This window comes from Spodoptera frugiperda, chromosome 12 (assembly GCF_023101765.2).
Source record: "Spodoptera frugiperda isolate SF20-4 chromosome 12, AGI-APGP_CSIRO_Sfru_2.0, whole genome shotgun sequence".
Lineage (NCBI taxonomy): Eukaryota > Metazoa > Arthropoda > Insecta > Lepidoptera > Noctuidae > Spodoptera > Spodoptera frugiperda.
In genome coordinates, this window is record NC_064223.1 from 8,365,562 (window position 1) to 8,385,749 (window position 20,188).

The 20,188-nt window shown below is 41.0% G+C and overlaps 2 protein-coding genes across 2 annotated transcripts; one reads left to right on the forward strand and one right to left on the reverse strand.

The window, feature by feature from the left end:
* Positions 1–717: 717 nt before the first annotated feature.
* Positions 718–8,448, forward strand: LOC118262411 (ras-like GTP-binding protein RhoL). Its single transcript, XM_035573734.2, has 5 exons — positions 718–1,230; positions 4,409–4,523; positions 5,174–5,291; positions 6,026–6,104; positions 7,199–8,448. The coding sequence occupies exons 1-5, from the start codon at positions 1,115–1,117 to the stop codon at positions 7,320–7,322; spliced, it is 552 nt and encodes a 183-aa protein (XP_035429627.1). The 5' UTR covers positions 718–1,114; the 3' UTR covers positions 7,323–8,448.
* A 1,247-nt stretch (positions 8,449–9,695) lies between these two features.
* On the reverse strand, positions 9,696–19,962 carry LOC118262408 (gamma-tubulin complex component 3 homolog). The gene is made up of 18 exons (XM_050697185.1): positions 19,604–19,962; positions 19,122–19,288; positions 18,931–19,044; positions 18,594–18,747; positions 17,966–18,148; positions 17,798–17,880; positions 17,587–17,704; positions 17,216–17,347; positions 17,012–17,102; positions 16,785–16,942; positions 15,235–15,442; positions 14,797–14,936; positions 14,302–14,508; positions 13,722–13,939; positions 13,062–13,203; positions 11,975–12,089; positions 11,161–11,335; positions 9,696–10,407 (listed from the first exon to the last, which is right to left on the reverse strand). The coding sequence occupies exons 1-18, from the start codon at positions 19,671–19,673 to the stop codon at positions 10,375–10,377; spliced, it is 2,508 nt and encodes an 835-aa protein (XP_050553142.1). The 5' UTR covers positions 19,674–19,962; the 3' UTR covers positions 9,696–10,374.
* Between the last annotated feature and the right edge of the window lie 226 nt (positions 19,963–20,188).

A 20,188-nucleotide genomic window follows, 5' to 3' on the forward strand; every position in this document is an offset into this window, starting at 1 on the left:
TTATGTGAACAGCAAGTTGATATGTTATAGTATTATTTAGGTAGGTACATATATTTTTAGCATGTTTTACATAAACATAATCAATTATTAAAAAAACTTAAATGTATTTGTATTAGTAAGTAGGTACCTATTTAAAATCAGACAAATGAATTTAAAACATGAAATCTTCTAGATTATATCCCTATATCTACTCACCTCTCTTCCGTATCTGTTCTCCCCTCGAATACTATGCATCAAATAATGAGAAAATTAATGTGATGCGCAAACTTAGGCAAACTTCAATCTTGCCATGGCTCGTGGCTGAGACTTTAGATAGGTAGGTACTGTACTTGAAGGAATTCGGGATTGATTCCCAGGTTAGGCTAAGTACCTAGCTACCTACATAATATTATTAAGATTTAAAACTTTCCCAAAAAATACTTTCGATAGCGCCCTGTAAACTGGCAAAACGCAGGTGGGTAAAAGTACCCACCTATGCATCTGGCTGGCTACTTCATAATACGGCGTGATGATAAATAAAACTACTGCAATGTATTTTTTCTACAAAATCAAATAATTAGCACTAGATACTAGGTAAATCGATACGTAGGCACCTAAGTTAATGTCGACAACTAATAGTGCGTAAACATCATTACCCATGAGAAACGTGACGTCCACTTATTTACGGCAGGGGTATCGTTTGTACGTAATACGTTCATAGAATTAATTAAACAGTCTTGTCCGGGCTTTTTCGAGAGTGCCGCGCGGACGGACAAACAAGCGAGACAATAATATCGAAACCGCAATGCTTGGCGTCCAAGCGACCACTCGTTGAGCGCTAAACTGATTCATTCTTCGTGATTCGTGTACAGTGAACATTCTACATTCGACCGCGAAACCGTGCGCGCGCGCCTTGTTTCAACCGCAATCATTTCGTTATCATTAATATTTCTATAAGATTGATAAGATCATTACATCACTGACTGATAAGATTCAAGGACCAAGTTACAGACGAACAGTGGAGCGCGACTGCTGCATGCAGAAGCTGTGGTTGAGTTAAGTGTGAAACAATAGACTTTACTGTCTGTTGCTGTGAATATTGTGCTAGACTTTGTCGGATGTCGCGGCACGTACCATGGGGACGACGAAAAGACTGAAGATAACAGTGGTTGGCGATGGTATGGTAGGCAAGACGTGCCTGCTATACGTGTTCACGAAGGATGAATTTCCAGAAGAATATGTACCCACAGTGTAAGTGACGTTGTTATTTAATTTTATTTTAATTATTTCCAATAATGTTTTGAGATGGCAGGTGCGGCGTCTGCTAGGTCAATAGGGCGATTGCGACAAAGTAAGTACGAAGCGAGTTCGAGCCTCTGAATTAGCGAGTCGGCGACGTAACATCGTTATCATCGCTCAGATACCTATCTGTATAATTACAGTTACACACTACAGCAAAAGGATTTATTACACGCTGACAATGGTCAGATGAGGATTTTATTGATTTTTCCCTTTACGTAGAGTATTTATTACACAGTATAATACACTTACATCATTGCCTATCCATGGTAATTTACCGTGACTGACTCATAAATAATATGTATTATAAACTAACTTATTGTACATAATTTATTATTCCTAAATATGCTTACCAGCTAGCTAACTTAAAACCACAACACGGTAGGTAGGTAGAGCTAGATTGTGCGTACCTATCTTCTTAATTTTATTTAAAAATAAAATGACTAGAAATACTATAAAACCCACTCTACAAATATTAAGTACGTATAAAACAGGAAATCGATTTGTCTTACGTCATTAAAATTTGTACAATACCGTAGAATTATACATGATGACTAATCATACGCTGTAAGGTGCTAAACAAGATATACCTACTCATAATCATTTGAGTACAGTAAATCATTTGGTGATAAGCCACTTGCATATTTTGTCGTTTTCCATATCCAGAGTGCTACCTGACGCTTATAAATGTTTTAAGACTTTTCTACCAATCTCACTTGAAGCTAAATTAACTTTGTAATGTGAACCTACAACTAATATTACCTAACTACTATAGAACGTTGATACGCCTCTCTGACTACCTACATTTAGTTAGTCCTCTTTGGTTGCTTAACATAGGTAGGTACAAACTTCCAAGTTAGCAATAGCTCGTTCCGTTATTTATTCATGCTACTAAACGTTAGTTATCTTAACTATAATCTTATATGTACCATATATAATATCATATCTTTATACATCTACCTATCTGTTAAAACATGATATAGTAGTTTTCTTACTTACAAAGATTCTCTCACTGAAAACAAACTTGTGCAATCTGTCCAAGACAGTTTGAACGTTAATTTTGCAAGAAGTATTCGCTACCAACAGACCAATATTATTGAACAGGTACCTACCTACTTAGCATTGCGAGCTGCACTATTTATAAAGTCAAATACGTCGTGGCATTGTTGTATTGTATGTTCACGTCGCCGCTTCCTCCTTATGAAACTGGACGCACGCCTACAGCAACTTTGATTTCCTTGCGATCCATCTCTACGTTGACACATTTTCTAGCACATTACGTTTATTGGGTACTTAACGTAGACATTGCTGTTCTTTGTATTAACGTCATAGAATTGGTTATTACATATTACATCTTCCGAGCTGCAGTTTCCTCATAGCCAAGTATTATGTACTAACTAATAGCAAAAAAACGGGGATTGTTTATTTTGGAAAACTTCAACATGATAATAAGTCCATCGTTTATCGTGTCCCTGTGTTTAAAGGAAAAATGAGTTAGCATTGAATAGGTAACATTGTGGTATAATTCGGTGTCTACTCGTCAAATTAAACCAGGAAAATACAATATGTGGACATTGAATGGTATATTTCAATTCTCCTGCTAAATTCAATAGCAGGTAAACCAACCTACACCTCTGGTCCACCACCTCAAACCATTGCTATGGAATACTAGCGTTTAATGTTATAGCTTTAGTTACAATAATTGACCGGTATGCCTAGTTAGTATGTGTAATTATTGTGTACCAATAGAGCAGTAGTAAAAGGTACGAACATAGGTGCCTATATAATGTCCCAAAAGGAGGCTACTGAGTGGGATCGCGAGAGGTCCGATGCCGATACTGCTCATAGAAGGCGTTAAAAAGGCAACCACTTTAAGGCAGTTGTCTCACCGGCAACGATGAACGAGTAACGAGTTTTTTTCAGGGGGAAAATCATCCAATGACTTCTCTCGCCTTGGGTGAGGGAGTGTCAGACTCTTACTGACTAAAAAACCACCCCGTTCCTACTCCTGCTTGTCGAGCCGGAGCCCCGGTAAACCCGCTAGGTAGTCCGCAGCTCCGGATAACGAGTAGAGCTAGAACTAGAAACGAGTTAAGCGAGACGTGGCGAGCGAGTGTGTAGTTCTGATATTTGTGTAGCTCGGCTATAAGCGAGTGTGCGAGTGAGGCGGGCGATTACTCGCACTACGATACGCACTGTAGAGAAATGACCACTGGTTGCTCGCTCGGCGTGAGTTTTAATCGCTTGGCGAGTGTCGCCGAGCGAGTGTTATCTTTCATAGCTCTTGTCGCTCAGCGACAAACTAGTGAAGCGAGCACTCGCCGGAAGTGTGAACAGTCAGCGATCAACTATTTGTATATGCATCTCTTTTGTTTACACGGAAAGTATATCTATTGTACGTTTCTTGAGCGAGAAAATAGCCGATAGTTAGTCGTTCACTCGCCGTTGGTGGGACAACTGCCTAACGCTCAATCCCGCCTGCGTCAATATCCGTCAATACCGCTGCGGGTGCATTGAGCGGGGTCTAGGTGTCCATCCAGCGACCTCAGGAAAGACGGTAGCATAGTAGCCACGTGCTGCCGTGCAACTTCCATAGTAAGACTTATGAGAGACGCACGTCTCCCTAGAGATGTGCCATAACAGCCGTGGCACCATAACCGGTGTAATTAGACAACTCAGTGCCCCCTATCGGTGCTGAAGGTGGCCAAGGGGGTGGTTTTAGTGAGGTAAAAATCCCCACTCCCTAGCCTTCCTCCGCAAAAAGCCAGAGTCCCCCTTCATAAAAAAGGGCCTTATAAACAAATTGTTGGTATTTACTATTTGTAATACCTTATATAAATACTAGCGGACCCGACAGACGTTGTCCTGTATACACGTCTTTAATTTAAAAATTTGTCGGATCCAATGTAAAACATTCCAAAATAAACAACAACTACTAATAAATTAAAATATATTAAAAAAACGGACAAAATTGTGAATCTAAACCATTCTCAGATCCCCTTGAACACACACATAAAATTTCATCAAAATATCGGTCCAGTCGTTTAATAAGTTCAGTGTCATACACACTTACAGAAGAATTATATATATAAAGATAACCTTTGTGTTAAAACTTGCAATATTATTACAGGTTTGACAATTACGTCGGTCACATCACGGTGGATGGAGAAGAAGTGGAGATCGCACTATGGGATACTGCTGGCCAAGAGGATTATGAACGATTAAGGCCACTATCTTACACACACGTAAGTCTTTACTTTTTTAACACTTAGGTACTTACTACATACATAAAATCACAGATACTAGTCGACTACCGAAAACGGAATTTGAAGTTCCATATTTTATATTTTTTTTGTAAGCACGAGGAATGCTTAACCTAGAGCCAGGGGTAAATCCCTTCTCTAAAAGAAGAATAAAAGTTGTATTTAAGATATTTCAAGGTATGCTGTATGCATGTAGGTAGGGTAGTCTCTACTTTTAATGTATGTAACCCCGACTGGCGAAAAATGAGTTGTATTGGATGGTGTACCTCTACTTGCACTTCGGGATAAAATCGGTGATGGCTATATTTAATTATAATAATTATGTATTATATGCACCTCTCACTAGACAATTGCAAAACCAAACCAAGGAAAGTAAATATACCTAATCTATCAATAAAATCGTAAACCTATTAATAAAGAAGCTAGTTTTACAGTTTACAATATGTAATTACCCAAACAGATCACAGTACGTAGGCTTATTAAAGCTCCCTACGTAGGCTTATTAAAGCTATAATAATATTGTCTCCAGCTATGACGAATGATTCCAATTTTAGATAGCTTTTAAATAATTCAAACATTATTATTGTTTACATGGTGGAATAAATAATTCAAATGTTATTGTTCTGTTACAGACAAACTGCTTCCTCGTGTGCTATTCAGTGGGCACTCGTTCGTCATTCGAAAACGTGATCCACAAATGGTATCCAGAATTAAAACACTTCAATGAAAAAGTACCCATTGTATTAGTTGGTGAGTTTCTGCAGATCTTTTATTTGGAGTTGCATGTATACGTGCATGTACCTAATGCAGTTTGTGGAGGCATGTTTTCCTTGTGCACTTAACCCCAAGTGAATGGGAACTACGAAACCTGTGCTTAAAGGTTATCAAATAGAGATGCTGTAGAATAGTATTAAAATTCCATTGTCTGCACTCTACATTATAACCAGTTCCACAACTTGCAAGTACTTAATTACCAACGCGTTAGTTTACGCGATCGCCCGTAATATATTTTTTGTAAATTTGTTAATTATGTGCACAGCAATTTGTGGCTATTAGCTGAATGAGTGCTAACAAGGAAGAACTTAATTACTGCTTTGTTCATTTAACACAAAGCAAGCTTTGCTTAATCACCCTGAATTTAACTGTCCGACTAAATATTCTCTAAGTAATTGCATATTATAATGGGTAATTTATAAATGATACCGATAAATAAATAATAGATAGTAATGGAATTTGCACGTAGTCTCATCGAATATATTGAATGGCCATGCGATAAAAACATGTGCAGCACCTCGACGTACCAAACAACGTCAAACTGCGAAACTATGTTTACTCAGATCAATTAAAATAAACAATCTGACAAAAGACGCATTCTTCATACTTTAAGTGCCATGTGTGTGTAAATATTTTAAAACACCACACTTTATGGTTATATCTACCTACTTGTTATAAAACGTTTAATGAGTAAAATGTTTCAATTTCAGCAACTAAAACCGATCTGCGAGCGTCTGGTAACGCAGTGGTCACTACACAGGAAGGAAAGAAATTAAAAAAGAAAATTAGGTAAGTTTATTTTCCTGGTATAACAATATCTACTATCAAGTCGAATTACTGTGAAAGATAGTAATGAAACTGAATATATTTTTTAAAACAACATAAAAGTGAAAAGTGACAAGGGTTATCGTGCGCGAGCGCCGGCAGCTGTGCTATCGCCTCTTATCACTCGCTGATAGTGACACGAGTATTGTGATATAACGACACAGGAACAATTGTTAAATAAATCGGCCGATTTAACCACACTACAATTTGTTAAAAGTATGTATTTGCATTACATTCGAAAGTAAACGCACAAAGTAGCCGTAGCCGAGCTGATTTACAGAACACGAAGTCTCTGGTTCTATTCTCAAGATTGGGCTAGGTATTATTAGGATTTTATTAATGCTCAGTAGATTTTAGTAATATTGCTCATACTAGGTACAAAGGGAATAGATTACCTACTAATGTTATGAAACTACTAGCTTCTGCCAGCGGCTTAGCCCGCGTTCCCGTGGGATAAAAATGTACGTGTTATTTAAGACCGTTCCTGTTCAAAACGTGTTTTGACGTGAAGGAGTAACCAACAAACAAACCAAATTTTGCATTTATAATATTAATAGGATTATAACTGGCAAAAAAATAGTGTTTTTTTTAAACTATCAATATAATCCTTTTGCATTCATTTACAAATGTGTGCCAACTGAGCTAAGGTTTTAAAGAACCCACATTTACTATCAATTCAATAACACCTATAAGTGGTTGCTGCTGACCAAAGGTCTCTTCTCACACGGAGGTTTGAGCATTAATCGCGATTTCAAACTTATAATTACAAATTACAAGCCTCAAGATGTTATCCTTCATCGTTTGTCAGTCGTTTCTTAATAATCTTAGAAAGTACATTAACTCGGTTGTCACATTGGAACATTCCGTTGGTAGACTTCAAACCCGCACTCTCATACATGAGAAGTGAGCGTCTTAAACCTGCGGGCTACCACGACGTCACATGTACATAAATAGATACGTACCTAATAGTAGCGTTTCTATGAAGCTTATCAGTTGGAGTGGCAGTGCTGATAAAGTCGAGGTTGCTATAACAAGTGGTGCGCCTGCACTTGTTTCAGAGCGGTGCAGCTGGTGGAGTGCTCGGCGCTGGAGAGAGTCAACATACACGAGGTCTTCGAGGAGGCCGTGCGCGCCGCTCTACGCAAGACCCCCGTGCACAAGCGCACCTGCCAGTACCTCTGACCATCATCTCCTTACGCATCTGGACATATTACTCTTATTCAGACTTCCACTATTCTACGTCACACAGTAGGAATTTAATGAAGCTATTTATATCTACTCATTTCGATTCCAGATTGAGCATGTTGCATCTTATTACTCAATTTTAAATTAGAACTGCACGTGTCTTCGATTAAAAATAGCAACATACTGTAGGAGTCCACTTAATGTCAAGTATTATTGTTTTTCTAATCATTAAAGTTTGCAACATGCCAACTATAAGATAGTCAGGTTAGTAATACGTTGAGATTTTAGTTAGGTTTAACAATTGTATGTGCTATTTATGATGCTTTTGTACAAATATTATTTTATTTCGATGTTAGGCTAAATATGAGAGATGTATATTTCATTTAATTAATTAATGTAAATAAGAAGTTAAGATTAATGTAATGTATTTTACGGAATTAATTAAATACAGCCGAAGTGTTTGATATGAAAATGTAAATTGATCCTTCAATATTTTAGTGTGATATTGATTACAGTACAGATTTGAATAAAGCTTGAAACAAATTTAGTCTCATCAAGGATTTAGTGTATATGATAAGGAGATAGCTGTCGACGCCGCGCGTTACTTTACTCGTCTACTGGTAATGTTTAGCTAGTGTAACAACGCATGGCAGATGTACTTAGACACTAACCTCAGTCACCCAGACTTCGGCTGACACACGGCTGCCGTTACTCACCGGCTGGTTATTAAGGATTTTCCGGAACGCAAGAAGGGTGACGTCAGTAATATACAATACGTGTATAAATTGTATTATATTTTACTTTTAAATTGACTGAATCAGTATTTTTGTAGCTCAGGAAACTAACACAAACAAATTGTTAGCCACGATATTGCACACTGTATATAGCTTGTATTACAACAGGAAAATGTATGGAAATATGTATTTACATTATAGAACTTGTTAAACGTGTTTATCTAATATACAACAAGTCATTTCAAGTCTTATCGCATTGCGTTTTCTGGTGTCAAGTATTATTCAATCGACCACCGAACAGCAAGCAGACCAAATTTTAATAATTTAAAACTGTTAATGTTTACCAAAAAACTGTTCTATTGTAAGTAAATAAACGAAATTAAATTATTTTTCACTCCTTTTTTTATCCTTAATTCCTAATTAAATCATTGTCTTAAAACATCTAACACTGGCGGCTGGTTACAGGTGTTTTGTTTATACATTGATTGATTTGCTTGTATACCACTGGCTGCCAAAACAGTTTTAGTAAATGTTACAAATTTGTGGCGAAAATACCCGCTGTAATGCATGGAAAATTTAGTGTATGAATATAACATGTCGGGACTTAAGGTCAAAACACACAAACCAAGCACGGCTCCGGCTCGGCGTGGTTTCGAATTGTGGCTACCGCTAGCTGCCAGCGAGCTTACGGCGCGCGGACTACGAGCTGCAAGCGTGCGATGCGACGAATGTTTCGCTTGCGCCTGGCGGGCGGCTCGTTGTCGGCGAACAATAATCTCGTGGCTCGTGGTACGACATAAAATTACAAATTATTTCTTGGTTTGGAGCGGTGCTTGTTGTGCTACGCTGTCCTATCTGCCCACCTCGGCTTTTTTGTATAGACGTTACGAAATATATCATACGACATACGATTTAAAGTTCTAATTTAAATGACAAATTAAGGTTGAAAATATCGCGGGTGATTGTATGGTTTATAGCCGTATTGCGTTCGCGCCTCGGGTGATAAGACGTTACAGCGGTTAATCGCACACGGGAAAAACCGAAATGCGGCCTTAGGCGCTGTCTCCACGAGCGTGAGAATCGCGGCGAGTCCGCACTTCTATCGTCAAGTAATCTTCACAAACGAGCGATTATTCTGCCTGCGTATCGTCATGACTCGTGATGAAATCGTAGCGTGTCCGCGACGATTCGTGACGGAATCGCAGCGTGTCGTACTCTGCTTTAATTTCTCCGTTCCGATACTCGGGCAATTGAACATAGTAAATGTTTGTCGTTACATAATGTCGTTTTGTCGAGATATGACGCTGCGTTTGACAGCGCACAAACCGCGCACGGCGGGCGCGCCACCAGTGGCGACGCTGTCGCGGTGATACGACGACATTACGCGCGCATTGCCACTCGTCGCATCGCCGCGATTCTCTCGGTCGTGGAGAGAATGCCTTAGCGTTAAATAAAACAAATAATGCTACATCAGTTGGCGCTTCGAGTTTGTTTACGAAAATTTGCATTCGGGTTTTCACACTAAAGTCATTTTTATTTTGAATTGAGTTAGTACACAAAAATGCGTTCTGCTAACTTTCACCTTGAACTGAAAACAAAATTGAAACGTAATAAAAACAAATAAAAGAAAATGGAATGTAATAAAAAAATGTATAATGTGGCATTAATGGCACATACTGACTTATAGAGAGCGTTAGTTTAACATAGTTTTATAAAAAAGAGAATTTTCATAAGGCAGTCTATTCACTAGACGAGTTACTGACTAGCGAGCTGATGACTTGGACTCAAGCTTGCCAGGCAAGCCTCGACCTGCGGGGCCTTGACATGTGATGGAACGCATTAAAAGAAGATGAAAACTGGATTTAAAAAATCCCAGGCTAAGCTATTATCGTTAAATTCGCCCTTCAGTCATATTCTCTTTCAGATACTCTTTACATAGAATGACTGCCTCGAGATTCAGTTCATAACAATAAAAGTACCAACTTATTTATGAAATAAAAAACATACGACATTATTTTTGGGTTAGAAGTAGGAAAGTTGTGCGACCTATAGTAAATATACTTGTTCCCTACGATACATTGCAAGGGAGGATCAAATCATTCAGAAAACGGAATATTGTAGTTAGTTTCACTTAAAGTTAAAAGGATTTAATTGGTCTTTATAAAATTGATATAATGATATAAAGTAACTTGCAATGTATCGCGTGGAACAAGCGCTGTGTATAGTTGTCACTGCACGGGAGTTCAGACACACGCGAAGCCGACACACGGCGAGCAGAACGCATTGGGCGCGAAACATTCCGATACATCCACATGTCATTTCTTCTTTGTACGGTCTATTAGTTTGTTCTGCAACAAAATAAAATGGTAAAACAAATTATTGACTCACAAATACATATTAATTTAGATTAGAACAAATGCATATGCATATTGTTCTAAGTACTAAGCACAGACTCTGTGGGGAAAATAACTTACAAGTCTACCTTCGTATGGAGAAGTATTTTACGAACTACACTATTGCAAATTCACCAATACCAAAAAATTGTCACAGACAATATGTCTTCAGTTATTGTTTGAAATATGTATTTACTTAATTTGTGGGTATGAGCCATATTGCTGATCCTTATCTTCAACAATCGTAAATACAAAAACGTTTGATAACACATAACATAAATGCATTTTGGTTAATTTAATCTAATCATTGGAATCACAGATATCAGTATGAGTAAGTTGCGGGGACTTGCGATCGTGTCACATCCGGCCTCGTCGAACCTCGCAACGTGTAGACGAGACGACGACGACTATTGAATCATTTCCGGTACTTCGCATAGGTTTTATGCAAATAATAATATTTTATCAAGATTGGGTAAGATAATATTATTGTTTGCGCGGCTCATCTGGTCTCACTTAATAGATCACGTTAGTATATTATTCCACAAATTGTTGTTTTTCTCAGACCAGGTAAAACAATTTGTGCGAATTATACAAATAATTGTTCCATGCGGTAATCGAACCCGCAACACGGTGCACCTACAACTGTGCAGTCAAGACATTTTGACTTCTCTTAGGTCGAGTGAACAGTAAAAAAATATTGGAATATACCTTAGCTAAATTGAGTCCGATCTCGGACAGTCGCTTGTGTTGGTAGGTGAGCGGCTCGTGCAGCTTGGCGTCGCCTCGCTTGTAGAAGTCGCTGTAGTCGAGGCGGAACGCCAGCGTCTGCAGCGACACCTCCGGGTGCAGCGCCAGCTTCAGGATCAACGTCGTCACGTGGCCCCTGGTGGGAACACGGTGTTACTATTATGACCCTTATATACCTAACATAGGGATCTTTAAGCACAAGATCAGAAATAATAACTGAAGTAACGCCGCTGACACAGAACAAGCCAAGAGGTCCTTGGTATCCTCTCACCCACCTATAGCTTATTTCTAAAGTTTAACGACTACTTTTGTATGAACAAATTTCATTTAATTATAGTAGATAGATATCTTTGAATATGGGTACCGCATGTTTCAGCAAACATATGCTATATTGACATTACGTTTATGACAATCAGGTTAAATTCAGTGTTAGGAAATTCACGATAAGGCAAAAAGTTAGTGTTTGGATTGGATGCCCTAACGACACTGAAATCTTATCGGAGGCAGGGTGCCCCGGCGGTGCCGTATGAATGGATGTCATTGTATGGTGTATGAGATTATGGTTATATCATCGAAGTATTTAAATTACAAACTCTTGACAAACTATAACTTACGATAGCTCAACGTAAACTACAATGAAGATGAATTAGACCACCATAAACAATCCACGTTACAGTACAAAAATGATAGAGTCGTGCGTAACTAAGTAGTAAGTCAAGCGTATGATGCGGCGTGTTTAGTCACGATGTGGCGTGGCAGTGGCCGTGCTCGGTACCTGTACGTGCGCGCCCAGACGTTGAGGTCGGCCCTGCGACTGGCCAGGAACTGCTGGAAGATCTTCCTCTTCTCTTTGTCCTGAGCCTCATCTGCCGCCGTGAAAGCGTATTCACCTGCATAGGAAAATTTAATACAAGAATTAATAATAATAGAGATGATTAAAAAAAACTCACTCGACTCACACATTTTGTACTTTTGTAAACATAAATATGGTATTACAACTAACTGTTTCATTTCTACGGTCGCAGTCGAATACAGCTAAGGAATGACAAAATTATTTTTTATTTTTATTTTTTTCGACGTTTTGCAAGTTTAATGTCATTAGATAATTGTCACCTTGATGCAGACAAGACCTTGATACTTTTCAATTGTTTGTGGCGACAAATTGTTAAGATAGCGAACATAATTGGGTAGTTACTGGGGTCAAAAACAAATTCTTTTGATTTATCAATACAATAAAACATTCAAAAATAATTTTCAACTTTCATTCATCAATTTGATGATTGATGATATTTTCGGTTTATTCTAGCATTTTTTTTAATCATGGATGAATGTCGTTTTTTACACATCGGTAAAAGTATTGTTTTTTTTTATATAGCTATAGGTTCACGCTTGACCACTATCTCACCTGATGGGAAGCGACGATGCGGTCGACGATGGAGCGCGCTTACCTAGAAGTAACCTATTCACTCTCGACTTAAAGATTCCAGGGTTGTAGCCTTCAGGAAACACAGACTCCGGCAGGGAATTCCATTCCTTAGCTGTACGTATGATGAATGTATTCCCGAAACGTTTTGTGCGTGTAGATGGGATATCCACCATGTATCGATGACGCATTGCCGTACGTCTGGTTGTCCGATGATGGAACGGGCTAGGCGGAATTAAATTGTGCAATTCCGACGCACACTCCCCGAAATGCAGCCGATAGAAAACCGACAGGCTAGCTACTCGGCGTCGGTGCTCCAGACTTTGTAGTTGTCAACTGCCGTATTCTACATAAATTGTTAGAATCTTTCCCAAATTCAACGAATATGTAGCTGGACTGAGTTTTATCACCAAGGGCATAGTGTAGAAGAAAGTCTCACCGCGCATCACCCTGTCCGCCTTCATCTGTTCGATCCTGTCTCGTCGCTCGAGCTCTGCGTTAATGCCAGCGTGGAGCGTCGACTCAAAGCTGCGCAGTGCCAGGGTCTCGTTCAACACGTTGCCTAAGTACGACTGCAACTCCTACGGAAGAAATATTTCGTTGAAATAGCTTAGAAAGGTTTTTGGATAGGATTTTAATTGCAAAAGTTCTGGCCTTCGGTTAGTTAGTAATTCATGGAAAATGTTCAATTTTAATGAAAAACCGCAACCAAAATCTAAACCACTTCTATAAATCTAAAACACTTTTTTCTCAACTACACATAACAGGATAATAAATGAACAATAATAATCCAACGTAGTATTAACATTATATAAGAGTAGTTGCAACAAAAACCCACTAGGTTATACAGTTGTTTATACATGTATGTTAATATTAGCTACCAAAGCGGGTGACCTTTGGTTAACTCCTAATGATTGTAGAGGGATATTTTATAATATATAGCCCCCCTCGATAATTCCTTAAAATACGTTGAACAAGTTATGGTTTATGTAGTTAGTAGAGGCGGACAACACGGTTTAGCGTGAGATTTAACCAAACTGAATTTACTTTTGGAGACGTGTGCGTAGTTAGTAGGTGTTTAATAAAGTGGTGGAGTGACCTGCGTGGTGTGGTGTATCATGGCGTGGATGGAGTGTCGGTCGAGCGCGGTGTGGTGCAGGCGCAGCAGCGTGTCGAGGTCGGCCCGCGCGGCCGCGGCGCCCAGCAGCGCGCGCCACGCCGGCTCGGGGCCCACGCCCGCCGCGTCCTGCAGCGCGCCCATCAGCCGCAGCGCCTCCAGCCGCAGGCACGACACGCGCCGCATCACGCTCCACACCTCTGTACGCACGCACGATACCTTACTCGGACGGTTCATACACATGTCTAATACATTACACTTTTAAATCCTCATCACGACACTAACTAAATTGTATAAAAGGTAATGTTGGATGTTTCATATGTGCCTTAAACCTTAGATGTTTAATGTTAGCATCCCCTTTTATCTAGTTTAATTACGAGTCCGATGTAATAAGCATTTATATTGTTACTAAAATTCTTCTCAAATTGAAAACTCCAATACTTTGCTTAGCTTTAGGACTCCTTGCTCGACAATCGCTATATCCAATCGAAGAATCAAAGCAGTCGGACTTATATTAAAAATACATAGATATTAAGAAATGTAATCTAAATTATAATATCACCTGGCATATGCTTCAGTCTCTTTTGTAAAATGGCGTGTTCACGCCAGGCGTCGTGCAGGCCGTACTCGATCCGTTTGACGCGCCACAGCTGCGTGAACAGCGCCCGGTACCGCGCGGCGCACGTCGCCGGGAACAACGTGCCCAGCGGCCCGTCCACTCGATACTGCAGCGCAAATACGTCCCAACCACAGTCATCGCGACCGTCACCTGTAACAAATAACCATTTATATCTTGCTTTTTCAAAACCTATTTAATATAAAATATAACAGGTGATTTTGTTTGATTTTTAGGCCGAACAAATTACCGGTTTTTTGAAAACCTTAATAATTCATTCAATTTGATGAGGCTTATGAGAGAGATGAAGAAAAAGTAGCATCAAACGCAGCACACAAATGCAGTATTAGGCACTTACGACTTGCCTTTAAGTTTTGTATTGGCAGTCAAAGAGTTGTATATTATAATACAACGTGACCATATGTAATGAGACATGCTTACAGTTGGGGTAGAGGTTGACGTGCAGCCGCGCCAGTACGTGCTGGGGCTCGAACTGCGCGTTGGTGGCGCGCACGGCCGCCTCCAGCGTACACGTCAGGTTGTGCACGTACAGGGACGTGGCCGGCTTGTTCAGCTCATCCCTGGGGACAGACATACATTCAGTATAGGTTAACCAATGTATGGTTGCAGATGGGAATGCGGAACTTTTTGAAACAGAATTTTTATTTGAAATAGTTTATTTACTAGGTATATTGAGATAACTAAAAATAATATATTATTACGATTACGATCATAGGTATTTCTCTTAGTGTGTATAAATGTCTACGTCGTCGATTTTTCGAAAAAGACTAACCATGCTTAAAAGTCAGTAAGGTCGTATGTATTAAATTGTATGTAAAGTCGCGGTCATGGAGAGTGATGGTATATATGAGTACGTACTGCAGCAGCGTCATGAGATGGTGCACGAAGTCGCCCTGCGCCAGCAGCAGGTACCGGCGGTGCGCGGCCAGGTGGTCCAGCAGGTGGTGGTGCTCCGTGAGCGCCGCCAGCAGCCGCGCCGACGCCGCGCCGTGCGCGCCCGCCACCGCCTCGCGCAGCCCGCCCGCCTCCCACCACGCGCACCCCTCCCAGCGCCCGCCGCCACTCGCTGCCACAACACGTAGGTACCCACATTACACACAATCCTCGCGCAGCCCGCCCGCCTCCCACCACGCGCACCCCTCCCAGCGCCCGCCGCCACTCGCTGCCACAACACGTAGGTACCCACATTACACACAATCCTCGCGCAGCCCGCCCGCCTCCCACCACGCGCACCCCTCCCAGCGCCCGCCGCCACTCGCTGCCACAACACGTAGGTACCCACATTACACACAATCCTCGCGCAGCCCGCCCGCCTCCCACCACGCGCACCCCTCCCAGCGCCCGCCGCCACTCGCTGCCACAACACGTAGGTACCCACATTACACACAATCCTCGCGCAGCCCGCCCGCCTCCCACCACGCGCACCCCTCCCAGCGCCCGCCGCCACTCGCTGCCACAACACGTAGGTACCCACATTACACACAATCCTCGCGCAGCCCGCCCGCCTCCCACCACGCGCACCCCTCCCAGCGCCCGCCGCCACTCGCTGCCACAACACGTAGGTACCCACATTACACACAATCCTCGCGCAGCCCGCCCGCCTCCCACCACGCGCACCCCTCCCAGCGCCCGCCGCCACTCGCTGCCACAACACGTAGGTACCCACATTACACACAATCCTCGCGCAGCCCGCCCGCCTCCCACCACGCGCACCCCTCCCAGCGCCCGCCGCCACTCGCTGCCACAACACGTAGGTACCCACATTACACACAATCCTCGCGCAGCCCGCCCGCCTCCCACCACGCGCACCCCTCCCAGCGCCCGCCGCCACTCGCTGCCACAACACGTAGGTACCCACATTACACACAATCCTCGCGCAGCCCGCCCGCCTCCCACCACGCGCACCCCTCCCAGCGCCCGCCGCCACTCGCTGCCACAACACGTAGGTACCCACATTACACACAATCCTCGCGCAGCCCGCCCGCCTCCCACCACGCGCACCCCTCCCAGCGCCCGCCGCCACTCGCTGCCACAACACGTAGGTACCCACATTACACACAATCCTCGCGCAGCCCGCCCGCCTCCCACCACGCGCACCCCTCCCAGCGCCCGCCGCCACTCGCTGCCACAACACGTTACACTCTATCCCGGTATGCCTCTTTGCTCCACTGATCGCAAATAGAGTATTGACACCCGAGCACGAGTCACAAGCCTCTCGAGTTCGATTTACCTATATGAAGTCTGCTGCTGTGGCGAGCAGAGTATGGATTTGTGCAAGGTGACACAGTTGACCTTTTTTGCCCATTGTAATATATGGGACACAGCACCAGTAATAAGTGTTCCATCGTAGGGCACCTCCAACAGGAAATAATTTCATTATTTATAACAAAATTGTATTAGTGACTCACTGGTGTGTGGCTTCAACAAGGCCTGCAGATGCTGCGCGTGGTCGCTGGGCCCGGCGGGCTCGTCCTGGCAGGCCTCGCGCATGAACACCACGCTCTTACCCGTCGCCAGGATCTGCGCAGCCTGCTCCCGGGACATGAACGACGGCACCATCCATTCCCTGACATTAACACAAACATTGTAAAACTATTCATTTGAAATAACTATAAAACTTGCAGCAAGTATTTACCTCACTCTGTACTTGTCATGCCACATCCTATCAATAGGCACTCCACTTCTGCTTTCAATGAAGAACTCGTTGAATCGGTCGTCAATCTCACCTGCAATGAAATACATAGTAGAGAATCTAGACTACAATTAGACAAATTGCCCCATGCACCTAAATAAATATATATAAGAATATATTATATAGTTACATAACGTAAATAGTTACCGTGTATGAGCCAGCGAGTGAGCATGAGTAGCAGTGGGTACGTGAGCGCGGTGAGCAGTCTGCGCGCCAACATGGCGACGCGCTCGTCGCCGTGCCGCACGAACCGGTGCACGCACGACGCCAGCTCACCGCCTGCAACAATGTACACGGTGTATTCTATGTCATTTATTTTACCCCACATTGCATAAATTATCTGGAATTAATTGGAGTGATAGATCATACATATCTAACATAAAATGTTTTTAGTTATGATTACTTCATCTTCCATCAAGGAACTTTTTATGTAATTTATGGCTTGCAATGACAGGACCTATAGGCAACTCTTCTGACTTCTGAAAATACAGACAGCTAAGTTAAAACGAAGCTGATACCTTTCTTGTGATGAGCTGCATGTGCAATATTGGCAAGCCAAGTGAGTCTGTGTAGAGGCTCCTGCGCCCACACACATACTCTGCGCAGCGTGCCACCACCGCCATCTCCTTCACACGCCTGTATTAAAAGAATAAATTTTGTATTTATTTTGAAAAAACTCGAAACAGAGTTATCAGACTCAAACTGATGAATAAATTGATTATAAAATACCTGTGATTGTAGCAGAGCCACACTACGATAATATTCAGTTAGTTCATCTCTGATTGACGCCACAAGTCCTTCGCCCATTAAGCCTAAAATACAAAGTCAGTTTTAATATAACCAACAGTTATATTTTTAGACTATTTTTTGCTAGATTTCATTAATGGTATTGTTTACCTTGTGGCATAAGTCCAGACGATGGGTCGATAAACTCCTTGAGTCGGTCGTGTAAGAAGCCAAGATGTGCAATACGCGCGTGTAATGCTTGTTGCGGCCGCGGCGCCACGCTAGCGCCGCGTGACCGTACGCCGGTAGCGGCCAATACTGCCTCTCGCACGCACGTGCGCTCGTTCGATCGATCTGGAAGAATATTATATTTTACCTACCCATCTTCCAAGGCAGCAACGACATTCTAACTTGTCTATTGTCGTCATCACATATCAAACCATTGGGTTCTTATAGGCATAGTACGCTGGCTGAAGCAAGAGCAGGATGAATAATGTCGTTGATGCTAGCATGATAAGCTACGAAACCTGCACTTTTACTGCAAGAATCTATCGAGCTCTTTCTCCATAGTGGCAACAATGCGGAGAAACACAAGGAGCACCCAAATGCAAGCATATAACTAGCTGGAATGTAATGTTATCCAACATAGGGCCTGAGAAGACACTGACATAAAGGTTAATAAATATTAACCTTTGTCATTAAAACAAAGACAAGAACACTTTCAGTTTAGTTAGATATCATAAAAAGAAGAATACAAAAAATAGGGTTAACATTATTAAGTAGTCAAAGATTTTCTTACCATTAGTTTGCAGTACAACTGCCATGTTGCTGTTATTTGATGGGAGGCTTTGATTGGAACCTTGCTGTTTGGGAGCATGACTGCCCCAACTCACAGACCCAATGGTACTTTTACTGGTACTTGATGCAGTTCCACAGATTCCTGATGATGATTTCTAGACAAACATAAATTTATATTGAAGTTTGTTCAGTACCAGGTATAATAAACACAATAAACCAATTATTTCCATTTTATTATTTGAAATATTTATTAACACATTTTTTTAATAAGCTGTACAGTACTTGATGTACATTTAGTCCTGGGTATTGAGCATCAAATTATCTAAATATTAACTCACAGTAGCTGCTAGATGTGGTATTGGGAATAGTTGTTGTGTAGATTCCACATGCTGAGGTGTCTCCGACAGAGCAAGCAATAGGGACAACACTGACACACGCTGTTTTAGAATAAACTGCAACATAATAAACCTCTTTTATTTCAATTCTAAACAATAATTTCATTATATAATATTTTCTTTTTAATACTCACAGAAGTTTTGAGTTTTGAATAATATTCCATAAATTTATCTGCATCTCTTGCAGACACACTGGTAAGTCTTGACTGAATCTTCTGGCATAGCAGTCTTTCATCCTGAACTGTTCGAGTTTTCTCGCCAGTGGATGATAAATATGACACAGCCAGTTCATATGCACCATCTGTACATGAAGAATATTAACTAACACAATCATATTATTATTTAATGTACAAAGATCTCCAAAGCATTATTCAAAACTGGACAGACTTGACAAGAAGCCTAGAAAAAATAAATTATTTTTTCATGAGTACTTTAAACCAACTAAACTTCCCTTTTCTTAAACTTGGTATCAAAGACCTAAAGTATTCTTGTAAGCTATTCATAATTCATAAACTGTTCTCAAAATATATAAAACTGTTGATAAACTATCTCGTTTATGACATTCACATGCAAATTTATCAAAAACAATAAATGATGTTTTGAAAATAGAATTTACCTGGATCCAGTGACAATCCTGCACACAATTTTTGAAGTAATCCAGAGAGATTATTTGAAGACAGGTCCATTTTAATTTAATATTTTCTTTGTATACAAAAGGGCATTGAATTTATATCAAATCATTTGCTAGGTACTCAATAACACTTCAAGCATCACAATATTTACAAATGTGATTTGAAAAGCCCAAAAGATTGATTGTACAAATTATCTTGCGAATTCGGTATTAATGGTTTGATAAGCTCAAGGAATTAAATTCATTCCTGAAAGCAATTATCTTAATAATCAAGAAATAATTGGCTTCAAATGTATTATTTAATTAAAAACGATCAAATGAAACGAAAATTGAGATTGTCAATTATTTTTGACAGTTGGTTTTAGTGTTGCTATCTTACCATACCAAATAGTCTCTTCACTATCTTATCATGCAATCGACTATTCAACTTCAACACAAGTTGAATAGTCGAGGGCATGTTGATTTCCGAAATAAATCTTTGAAAATGTTGACTTGGATTAGTATGACTGTTGCACTTGCGTTTGATGTAAATATAATAAACGAATTTAAACATAAATACTCGTTTTAATT

Bases quoted from the DNA above. Each gene is read 5' to 3' on its own strand.
- LOC118262411 (XM_035573734.2), top strand. From the start codon at position 1,115: ATGGGGACGACGAAAAGACTGAAGATAACAGTGGTTGGCGATGGTATG. The intron at 4,524-5,173 runs GTAAGTCTTTAC...GTTCTGTTACAG, and splicing joins GGCCACTATCTTACACACAC to ACAAACTGCTTCCTCGTGTG. The intron at 6,105-7,198 runs GTAAGTTTATTT...CACTTGTTTCAG, and splicing joins AAATTAAAAAAGAAAATTAG to AGCGGTGCAGCTGGTGGAGT.
- LOC118262408 (XM_050697185.1), bottom strand. From the start codon at position 19,673: ATGGACCTGTCTTCAAATAATCTCTCTGGATTACTTCAAAAATTGTGT. The intron at 17,881-17,965 runs GTAAACAATACC...TTTGTATTTTAG, and splicing joins GTCTGGACTTATGCCACAAG to GCTTAATGGGCGAAGGACTT. The intron at 15,443-16,784 runs GTGAGTCACTAA...GTGTTGTGGCAG, and splicing joins CTTGTTGAAGCCACACACCA to CGAGTGGCGGCGGGCGCTGG.